The 12,414-nt window shown below is 39.7% G+C and overlaps 1 protein-coding gene across 1 annotated transcript in view; it reads right to left on the bottom strand.

Moving 5' to 3' along the window:
* LOC105927275 (protein bicaudal C homolog 1) overlaps positions 1–12,414 on the bottom strand; it is a 90,371-nt gene that overhangs the window by 44,692 nt on the left and 33,265 nt on the right. Inside the window, exon 2 of the mRNA XM_036126248.1 lies at positions 12,190–12,236. Within this exon, the coding sequence (XP_035982141.1) occupies positions 12,190–12,236 (47 nt within the window). The remainder of the gene's footprint in view (positions 1–12,189; positions 12,237–12,414) is intronic.

Raw genomic sequence — 12,414 nt, forward strand, 5'->3', positions numbered from 1 at the left:
TGAGCACGCATTAAGCCCCCATCAGTGCTCCCTGCGGATTTTTAAGCTTATTAACATTAACAGAAAATCCAAAATGAGGTTATTCCTTTCTTGTTTACTAATCTGACTGAACGTTTCTCAGCATGGATGGCGTTTTGTAGCTTGAAACTGGTGGCAAAAATCAAAAGGTGTGTGTTTAAACTCCTCCGCCTGGCGTTCTGGAAGTAGCGTGGTCTGTCTGGGATCTTTTCAAATAAAGTTTGACAGCTTGTCCACTGCCACGCTCGCACACCTGAGAAACAGAGAGTTGGCTCTGAAAAAGTCCAACACACGCCTCTCTTCATTATGCAGTGATATACTCCGAGTCTGTGATGGTTGACTGGAAGTCCTTTCAAGCCTCACTGGTTTCCTACATCCCAGCCTATAATTACATATAAAAATGGACAGACTAGATCATCAGCTCAATGAAAAACTTTAAAGCAGCTTTCAATCATTTAACAGACTCTGTAAAAATGGGCTTTGTAAGGGGTCCAAAACAAAAATAACTCTTTCACATGCAAGTTGGTTCTTATTAAAAACACAACTGCATTCATCAGGAACACATTAAAAGAGATTAACGCAAGACAATAAATTCCCAAATAAACAAATTCCATCACATTAGCGCAACAAATGCCTTTAATGATGTTTTGTGACATTCTCTTTTCTTTATAGCTCGTAAAACAAACTACAATTCTTTTGAAACAAAAATGTATTGGTAAAAAACAACAACAACAAAAAAAAAAACATAAGGCCAGGGGTCACCAACATGGTGTCCGCAGGCACCAAGTAGCCCCCGAGGACCACATGTGGAGCCCACGTGCCTGTTCTAAAAAAAAAAAGCACAATCCACCAGTGAGATGCATCTAAAACTTTATTTTATTCTGTTACTCTTCTTGTTTAATCACACTTACATTTATATAGATTTATAAAATTATAATATCTATAACAAAGCATGAAAATTTTATTTATTTTACATAAAGTTAAGGTGAACTCTGACTCTTGTAGTTCAAAGGTAAGTACTGGTAGCCCTCCGAATGACACAACATCAATGAGTGTCAAAAAGGTTTGCATTGCAAAAGATATTTATTTTTTAACATTTTGTCAAGTAACTAACACAAACATCAATGTACTTTAATGGGTTTTATGTGATAAACCAATACAAGAGAGTGCATAACGACCAAGTTGAAGGACATTTATAAAGGGTTTTCAGGATGGTTATTGCAGAATGAATTTGAAAATATTGTGGCGTGCTTTTTTATTTAGCCCTCCTGTGTTAATATTTAGCAGCTGCAAAGCTGTTGGAGTACGCCTCACTGGCTTTGCATATTTAGAGTGAAACTTCAGGCTAGTCTTCGCAAAATAGCTTAAGCTCAGTCAGATTTGATGGAAACCATCTGTGAACAGTAGTTTTGAAATTTTGCCACTTATGTACTGTACTTATGTGGATTCAGATCTGAACGTTGACTAATCCATTCTAGCCTATGAATATGCTAAACCATCGAAATGCTGGCTGTATGCTGTTGTCATGCTGGGATGTGAACCCCTGCTTTAGGCCACGTTCACATGTAGCCGAACACTTTATCCGCACAGAAACAGTTAGAGTGTACAGATGAAACCGCACCAAGCAAGAGGAGCCGTAATAGGTGTTGTAATACCTATGGCACGCCAGGGAGTGGCGCTGTAACACTGCCACGTAAGTAAAAAAGAAAGAAAGAGGAAGAAGAGCGGGGCAAAAACGATGAATGCAGCAGAGAGAAAAGAGGTGCTTTTTGTTAGATTAGATTAGATTATACTTTATTGTCCTCATAGGGGAAATTTGTCTTGGACTACATGTGCTAAAAAGATACAATCAATTAAAAACTGCCACCATAAAATAATATTTGTATTTGTGGACCAATGACGAGGTGGTCCACACAAACATTGAGAGGCTAGGGCTACATTGGCTAGCATACGTAAACATGTCAGTTTGTAGCCGGTTATGAGGGTAGAGGTGTCCCTACGAAGCGGCTTCAAACTTTCCTAATCTGTGAGACGGTTTCAAGGCAAGGCAAGTTTATTTATGTAGCACTTTTCAGTAACAAGACGATTCAACGTGCTGTTTTAAATGTTGTCGGCTTCATGGCCGCTTCGCCTGGACAGGACCCCCTATCCGACTGGGCCTCAGCCTCAAACCTTATGCAACCTCTGAACAGGGTATATTCATATGATGATTTCTAAAGGCACTTGGTGGAACTGAATTTTACTCGGGTACGGAAGACTAAAGAGAGCAGAAAACAAATGCACACCACACTTTTCAGATTTGTATTAACAGTAGTCCAAATTTTTGAAAATCATGTATCATTTTACTTCCACTTCATAAATATGCACTACTTTGTGTTGGTCAATCACATTAAATCATGACAAAAAATCTCTGGATGTAATTTGACAAAAATGGGGAAAAGCTCCACACTTGTGAATACTTTGGGAGGGAAATTTATATTTTCATTGATTTGCGTTTTTGTCTCATATGAAACAATCACGAAAACGGATTTTTTAAATATATTATTATGTAACAATAATAAATAAGCCAAATGTGACTACAGGTGAGAAAAACGGGAGTTCAAAATCAGTAAGGGCTTGTCCGATTTATTCGACAGGTAGCATGTAGTTGAGGGTCTGCTTACATAAAGGTTTGGGTTCAGCTAAGTGTTATGGCAGTAGGTGCACCAGTGTAAACAGCAAGTCTGTTTCGCTTACTAATGAGCTGCCATAGCAAGGTTTCCTTTAAAAGCTTGCAGCAACAACTACTCTATTATGATTACAGAAACGGTGTCTCATTAGTTTGGTTTTGCGCTAGTGTTCGCCTCATTAAAATCTGTCAAGAGATAATGGAGATGGGTAAAAATTATACTAGATTAGTCAATTAATCAGGAAAAAAAACTATGGACAAATCAGTCAACTACTGGAATAATCATCATTTGCAGCCCTACAATGTTGCCATTCCTCTTCTCTGTAGAGTTTTCCTTTCTGCAATATCAATGGCTACACATGTAGTAAAATACAGGCTTGAAACCAAAACCTGATGGGTTATGTTTTTTTTTTTCCAACAAGGTGTTTCATGCTATCCTGAGGCAGTAACTCTAATCTACTACATAGCAGCGCCCTCTCCACCATTGTCTGGCGCATGTGAGGCAGGACAATAAATTATCTTCAGCCCAGAGATGGATGCTAACCTTTCTGACTGAAGCCACACGTTTCCACAAACAGCTGGATGCATTACGAACTCCATAAAGAAAGGAAATTCTGTACTTAACCGATGTAAGGAAGAAAAGAAGAAAAAACAACCTCCACAGCAGTATTTGTTTTTACTTGCTTCAAATCCTGTGACATTGTCTGGGTTTTGTCACAGAGGCATTCATTTGGAACGCTGCAATTTAACAAATAACACTGCAGCCAGTTCTCAGAGGTCACTGTAATTACAGAGGCAAGGATGAACTAAATATAAAACCCTGATTGATTTAGGGGTGCGTTTTAGATAAAACTGTAAATAAAACGTGTGATTTTCACTCTTTTTCCCCCCCCCAGCTTAAGTTAATTGCAACGAAGTGAAAAAAGACTCGTTATAAAGAAAATGACATCACAGACCTTCTGTTCTACCTTCAAACACTTGAGTCGTCACTTTTTTCTGTAAAAAGGGCTTTGTTTGGAAAACCCGCTTCCTGTCCAGCTTTGCTATTCTTGGCAGCGCTCAGCAGATGGGACTGATTTCTGACAGACCACACACCATTTTAAGGGGCTGGACGGCGTTTATTTTCACGAAGGGCCGCGCAAAAGACCTCCGAAAAGGCTACAGATATTTGCACAAATTAAGAAACCTATACGTTTACTATTCCACCCTTTTTCTCTCTGCCACTCCACCCATTTTTCTGGCCTGAACAAATATAGAAATCGCTGCGATAAGTTTCCTGACGTTTTCCTGAACACTGATTGGGCAGTTGAGGTTTTCGGCTGTGGAGATGTCTAGAGCGACGTGTAACATGACAAATGGAGGAAATTTCCACTAAGAAAGCACATGTAGCCAATGCATGTGACCGGCTGTATATCACAGCAGCAAATCCGCATGGCAGCGGCTTGTTTCCTGGACTTCGCTGCGATGGTGCAGCTGTTGATTCAGCTGGAATGTGTGATTGCGGAGAGAGATGGAGAGAGGGCTTTTGGCGGGTGTAAAGCAGAGTTAAGAAGCTAAGGACAGCACAGCTCGAGGCGGATAGAGCTGACTCAACCGTCCCCTAGAGACTCAACAGCCGTGTTAAGAATCCAAGTGTTAACTCACAGCTACTGCCCTGTTAGCCCTCTTGGTTAGTAATGTATACAGGCTTATGAAAAGGCAACACAAATTACAAGGAGGGAGAATGTGCAAATAGCTCGGTTGATTCCATCTACTACATATCCTCTACTTGGGGGAAGCCTTATTAATGAGGCTCCAAATTGATATTTGTTCCCATTTCTTCCTACAAAAAAAAAAAAAAAAAAAAAAAGCTGTCCCAGACATCAGAGCTCGAACCCTGGAATGTCGTCACACTTGAGGAAATTCTAGTTGCAAGTAAATAAAACTGCAGAATCTTCTGTGCATTGCGGTGCTACTATTAGCAAAGCAAGCCGAGAAAATACTTCTATGCATTTTGTGGGTTTAAACACTTTAGGAATAGCGTTCACAATTACAGGTCGCCCAGCACTGCGTGTGCCTCTGGTTTAGCTCCTTGTAAACTCCTGTTGTGAATTCGCCTCACCCCACCACACAGCCAAGGAGCTGCTTGCATACCACTAATGCCACTTGATGAAATTTCAACATTTACCCAGAACAGCATTGAAGGGCCTTTGCTGCTATCTAGCTGCCACAGTTATGTCCAATTACACGCAATTTAGCCACTTTGCATACTAGATCCATACGTTTATATTGGTTAAATACGCTAGATTTAATTTAACAACCTTTACTTAATTCATAATCTGCTGGAGAGCAAAAACACAAAAAAGTTCCTTTTGTTTATAACTGGAAGTGAATTCAGACAGTAAGGGGGCAATGAAATACAGATATAAACTATAAATATAAAACATGTGATACGCGTTACTGATTGTTTTGATAATAATATGACTTGTGATATATGAAGAAGCACTTTTAAAAAGTTAATGTCTTTCAGCTTTGTGGTCATTGCAAACATAAACCCCAAATAGTAAGTAGTCTATCCAGTTATTGACTAAAAAGGGGAATTAATTATTTCCGTCTAAACAGCACGGCTTGCCTAAAAAAGTTTCTTCTGGCTACATTTGCTTTTTTTGGCAATGAAACAACCTATTTATTGCTTCTTAAAGTGTAACTCACCTCAAGATAAACTTTTTTGTTTTGCCAAAGGGTGCTACTTTAATGAACTGCTGCTCTCCACATTCAGCATCACTTATTCAGTCCCAAACCATGACACTCTCACCACCATGCTTGAATGTATGCAAGACAGACTTTATCTTTGTGTCTCTTATTCCCACCAAACACACTTGACACCATCTGAACCAAATCTTATCTTGCTCTCACCAAACCACAAGACATGTTCCAGTAATCCATGTCTTTAGTCTACCTGTCTTCAGCAAACTGTTTGCGGGCTTTCTTGTGCAGCATCTTTAAAAAAGAGGTTTTCTTCTGGGAGGACAGCCAGGCAGACATATTTGATGCAGAGCACGCCGCATGGCCCGAGCACTGAGGAAGACTCCCAGACACTCTGCAGATATTTTCTTATCGCCTCTGCAATCTTTATGTTGAGCGACAACCTTTTTCCAGAGATTTATTTGCCATGGAGGTGCCGTGCTAAACTTTCAGTGACCATTATGAGAGTGTGAAAGTGATAAGATCAACTTTAACACACCTGCTCCCCATTCACACCTGCGACCTTGTAACACAAACCAGTCACATGACGCCGGGGAGGGGAAATGGCTAATTTTGGCACAGTTTTGAAATGTACACTTACGGAAATATTCACTTTGTCGCCAGTGGTTTATAAATTAATGACTGTGTCTTGAGTTGTTTTGAGGGGACAGAAAATTGACACTTTTACATAAGCTGTACACTGACTAGTTTTCATTGTCTCAATCTGACATATCTTCTGTGTTGTCCCATGAAAAGATATAACACAATCTTGGCAAAAATGTGAGGATTGTACTCACATTTGTGAGACACTTTATCTACAGTACATTGACAGATGTTCATTTTTGTTTACAAATGTCTGTGTAGTGAGGTGTAAATGTGTTCATATGTGAGCATATATGTATGAAGTCATGTGTTAAATTTAATGTTAGTATAAAAAGGCAACTCATCTGAGGAGTTTGATTACTAAAGAATGGAGAAGGTTAATACTTGATTTCACCTGTTAAAGAAAACAATCATTTAAAAAAATATTTACAATATATTTACAATATATTTACAATTGAAATGTGCTGCAATTATATTGGACACCACAGCTGCTCTGCAACATTTGATTTCTCCAGTCAGAATTCTGACTTTAGGAGTGTTGTTTTATTTTTGATTAGGAACTTAGAAAAACTGACTAGGAAATACAAAGAGAACACCCTATACATTAGAGCTAGTTTCTGCCAAAACAGTTGCGTATCATTGTTTCTTCTCGGTAATTGACATATTTGCGAATGTATTTTCCTTTTTAACGGAAACAGAGTCACGAAAAAGCAAGGCAGCAGAGAAAAAACCCTATTACAAACATGTCTATCGTTCGTTTTAGGCCAGAAAGCAAGAGTGGACATAGTAGGCCTCTGTGTCATCGTTTCTAATAATCACTCAATGTCCAGTCCACACATACATCAGAAGTACAGTTTTTAAAAAATCTCTATGTCCTTTGTTCCCATTAGACTCAGACAACTTTATTTGTCATTTTGTATGCACAGAGTGCGTACAGAACGAAATTTTGTTTGCATTTCCGTTCGTTTTCGTTTGCATTAGAAACTCAGTTAGCATGTGGCTAGATGCACACACACACACACACACACACACAGAAGACAACTACTGTTTTTCAAAACTATGTAAGTGTGGACAGGGCCAAAAACTGTCAGAAAAACAACTTTTTGTTTGTGTCTGACCTACTTATGTCAGCCTCTCATAATTTCCTGCCGGACCAACACTCAATCTGGACTGTTAATTTTTCATATTTGTTCTGTGTCAGAGCAAAGAAAAACAAGCTGCTGTGGCGTAAAAAAAAAAAAAAAAAAGAAAAAAAAACCCTAACAAAATAAACGATGTTTGGCTTCAGATCTAAGTGTGCTGGCATTTTATATTAAGCCTGGCATCATTTACAGAACCACACTCTCTGGGAAAGAGAGATGGAACAGGCGATCATGGATGAACTGGCGACAAGTTCAAAGTTGTCTCTCTGCCCAAATCCACTCTGGGCTCTTCTGTGGCGAACAGTTATCTTCACCAGCTTTAGCTTCTCAAGTCTTTCTTCTGACTCAAGACTCAGCTCCTACACAGCTTTCCAAAAATCAAACTCCCAACAGAACACAATGAGACGCTTTTCCAACACAACAGCCTGCTAAACTGCCTATTGACACATGTTTTCTATTAAAACAATCATGGACCTAATTTGCAGAAGAAGAAAAAAACAAAACATTGCACCAGACTGATAGCAATGAGACATCAGTGGTTTAACAGACTGCAAAGACAAAGGGACATGAAAGCAAGGGGAAGAGGGCCAAAACAAAACGGAGATTCTCTCATATGAGATGCAGGAACTTGGAAAAGGCCAATCCCACTGTGGTCTCATTGTAGTCTTCTGCCAACATTTGTACTTTTTCACCAGCTCTGTGAACAGGGAGGGCTAAACTAAACTCAAGGAAGTCCAGCAGACGGTGAGTAAGAGGCTCTGATCAACCAAAGCAAGCGGGCTTGGGGATGAAGTGCAGGGGCGGACCATTCTGTGCCGTCACCGAACCCCAAATCCCATTCCCAAAGCACAAGCGAGTCAAAGAGTGTGCGTGAAAGAAAAAGAAAGACCATATGCTTTCGTGAGCGAGCGAGCGAGCGAGAGAACCAGTTTATTAGTCTCACTGAGTATGTGTGGAGCATGGGTGTGTTGGACAGGCAGGAAGCCGTCCAACTAAGAGTTTCCATTTTCATCAACTTCAAGGTATTCTACAGAGCTCATCCATTTTCTTTCAGCCATACTGTTGCACACTCAGACTTGGTGTTTATTTTCCTGACTCTTACTGGGCAAATATGGGGATCACGCTATCAGGAGTTATACTGTAGAAACGGAAACGCTGCTGGAAAAGCATAACGCTAGAGTCCTGGTTTACTCCTTCTTGCCAAGTCAAACTTCATCTAGCTAATTTCTGTTTTTCGTTTTAACATTTAATTGGGACTACTTCTTTGAACAAGCAGTGACAAAAGCAAGTTGATACAGAGACGCAGTACGGTGCATCCTCCAAAATTCTAGCGAGGGAGAATCAAATGGCACCTGGCATGCATTACTTCGCTTGCTTTTGAAAACTGCTTCAGTGAAAATGAATTAGCCTCTTTCTTCGACATTACACTTAGCTTCCCGAACTCCCAAACCAAAAGCAGAAAAGAGAGAATGGGGGAATGCTAGAACGAACCCACTGTCCGTCACTTATATCATTACAGCCCATTAACATTCTGAGGAGGATGTTTAAATACAGTCTGAATGATGGGTTTTAGGCAAGGAAGAATCTGCAAGAGTTGTTTTGAAGAGAATCAAATAATTAGCTAACCTGAGTAATAAAACAGTATGGTGTTAATTTCCAAAGACGAAAGAAGAAGAGTTAATTTGATATAAACCATATGTGATGGAGTAGTTTTAGTTTTATGCCAGCATTTCAACTTTTACACAACATCATAATGGTTCCAGTATTAATACAGACTGTTGCAGAGATTAGACATCTGTGTTTTGTTATCCATCTGCTTCAAACGTATACGCACGGACAAATTTGTTTGCAACTCTTGTAACGATGTGTTAAAACGTGTAGAATAGGGATGCAATTTATCAGCGAATGAGGTAATATAGAGTTGATCGATCTTATCAACTAACGATTAATTGATAAGCAGCCATTTTCTTAAAAACCTGAGTTCTTGTTTGTATCAAGAGGAACTTTTCATAATACAAAGGGCTATCTTTTTCTTTGCAATATGCTGAATTTAAAAAGAAGCACATAATTATATTTCAACAAATTATTGTACGTCATGTATTAAATGATGAATGGATAAACCAAAATTAGGAGTTTTTAATACATTATTAAACTTACACATATTTTTTTTAAATCTAACAAGCGAGGGACCTGTTAGGTTACTACACAGAAACAAAAAAGTTGAATAGAATCAAATATGTGAAACACTTATAATATCACAATAATCATGAAAGCCTTCACCATCAACCATGCTTTTGGCATCATGTTTTCTTTCTGTCATGTTAAAAATTTTCTGCGTAATGCCGCCTGCTTTTCTGTCATCGTCACACCCTCACCTTCCGAGGATATTAGTAAGTTTTGGTTGAGAAGCTGACGCTGCTCCACCATGCAGCACAGCTATATGGAAGCTTAGGTTATAAATTAAGTAAGCTTGTTGTGTTTATATGTTGAGTGTTTATATTTAAAAACAGATATGCATAAAGTGCAGTTTGCATCCTTGTCACCATTAAACTATAAAATAATCCCACACAGGACTCTGTTTGGTGTGCTTCACATTCCTGCTCTGGCATGCCTTGGCCATGATTATTTCTTTTACCACTACTGTAGTCTGGCTCTGCATAAGTAAGATCAGTGCCACCCTCTTCTGGATGCCAGCCACAATACAACACTGAAAGAAGGTCTGTAGAACAGATGTTATCAGTTAATCGGATGGAACAAACTTTAATCCATCCATCCATTTTCTATACCCGCTTTTCCATGGGGGGGTCACAGGCCGGCTGGTGCATATCTCCAGCGTTCACCGGGCGAGAGGCAGGGTACACCCTGGGCACATCGCCAGTCTATCGCAGGGCAACACAGAGACAAACAGAACAAACAACCATGCATACACACACACACCTAAGGGCAATTTAGAGTCAACAATTAACCTAAACTTTAATGTAATAAACCATTAATCTGTAATTAATTGTAAGTCGACTGGTGTTGAGGGAAGTTCTCTTTTGCTCCAGTGACATAATCACACAGTAAAAAAAATCTTATCTTTAATTTAATCAGATTTATTAAATGGTCAAAAAACTAAAAGTGTAACTCACCCCCATGTAAAAGCATAATCGCACCTCCAGATACATTTGAAAAAGTCCACCAAAGTGCACAGGGATAAGCAGGAAAGAGGAAGAACGAGGCTGTGTTCAGGATGGGGGTGGGGGGGGGGGGGAAGCAGCTGCTAGCTTGATTTGCCAAACTGAATCATGCAGGGTGAGCAGAGTTACACAGGTACCCCACGGTTCGGTCTTTTGAGGTGGAGGATGTTTCCCCCCCCTCGTCACCAGAGGATGAGGGAGTCTTTGTGGAGCCCAGTGGACCAGAGCCTTATCAGTTTGAGCCACTGGCTCAGCAAACCTTGAAACCTGTTACCGAGGCAGGGGAGGGCAAGGTCGGTCCAGTTATAATTATCATATTTATTTCCCATTTTGAAATATGGGACAGCTTACCGACAGCTTTGCGCATGCATGATTAATTTTCAATGTGGATACGTAGTGTGGTTGATCTCCTCTCTGGTCTCTTTGCTCTAGACGGCAGGCAGGTTTCAGGACAAGGCAGCAGCTGTCTGCCTGTGAGACAGCGCTGAGGGTAGAAGTAAGGTATCACCGCAGGACTCACTGCTTCCTCAAGACAGTAACTGCAGAACAATTGGTGCGTTTACGTAAATGTGCCAATAACACATAAAAAGTTGCTAGATTAGTTGCCAGTCGCTTTTTTTAAGTAAAAAATTCACGAGGGACCTAAAAAGTGCAACAGCGCTCGCTATGGAGGCATAAGGCAGAGCTGTTTATTTTGTGTTTTTTTTTTTTTTTTAAGATGCAGCTGCTTTTATACCCCACAGCGGCAGAACTACCGATGTCAGTTTCTCCAAATTACATCACAAAAAACATTTGAACCAACAACGATATGGATTCAAAATTCAATGCAAGACCACCATTTCACCCTAAGAGGGTGACACACTGATGATTTTAGGCACAAAAGCAGGATTTACAAAAACAAACAAGCACTAATTTGTCAAAATAATGACCAGGATATGTAGACAGTACTTTGATTTTCCCTGTCGAATCAGAAAAGATCAAGTGAAAATTGCCAGGTTCTGATCTCTGGCTGATTCATTGGTACATGTCTACTTCACATATCAATAATATACTAAGCATGTAGCAAGGGGTCTTACAATAGTAGTTGCACACACATGGCAAAAAATAGAAAATGTTCATGAAAAACCCTTATTTTTTATTGGTCTTAAGTAAACTAACTTTTGAGATTTTTAAGCTGTTACTCCTAGTCATCAAAACTGACAGAAATAACCACTATATTCTTCTTTACATGTCTTATGAATCGTATGAACAGAATTGCTGAAATAAAACTTTCTGATAATATCTATTGAGATGTAGCTATATGTTTTACTAAATTATCCATGTTCATCTAATTTTGGGGAGTGTCAGGTAAAATCTAGCAATTGACGCTTTAGCATCAAAGGGGGGAAAATATTTATTTAAGCAGATTCACACCTGACTGACCAATCAGAGAGAATGTTAGGGACCTGCAACATCAATTCCAGACATTATAAAATCATGGAGACTCTACCTTCTCTTATTCACTATGTAGTGTCTTTATGAGCTTTTATTAAAAACAGTCAGCGAAAAGAGGCACTCCTTCTCTCACCGGGCCCATTTCAAACATTGTTCTAAACTCGAGATAATCTCGTGTGCCACAGTACATTATGTAAGTGAGAACGGCCCGGGGTGTTTTGGCAGCTGTGTTTTGGCACGAGAGTCCTGGGGTCATTTAGCGTCAGTGAAGTTCCATTGTTTTTCTCTGTTTAGATTTGTAATTAGAAGTGACGGGACAGAACACCTGACATTTGCTCCCTTACAAAGAGAGAAGTGGCGCTCAGGGGGCTCAAACACAACCCAAAGACAAAGCAAACATCACCCAAGTGCAGACACTCACCTTCTGAAAGAAATCCTCCCCGCCATTCACTCTCCCCTCAGAGGCAGCTAGAGAAAGAAGAAGAAAAAAATCTTATTAAAACCACATAAACATTCACTTTTAAAAGGCACAATTTAATCAGGTGACAGCCAAATGCGCACAATGATTATATAGTCCCCACACTGCTACAGTTCCTTCATTCAGAGCTAGTGTTTATGGTGGCGCTCTGTTTCCCTGGATATTGCG

The sequence above is a fragment of the Fundulus heteroclitus genome, chromosome 22, assembly GCF_011125445.2.
Source record: "Fundulus heteroclitus isolate FHET01 chromosome 22, MU-UCD_Fhet_4.1, whole genome shotgun sequence".
NCBI lineage: Eukaryota > Metazoa > Chordata > Actinopteri > Cyprinodontiformes > Fundulidae > Fundulus > Fundulus heteroclitus.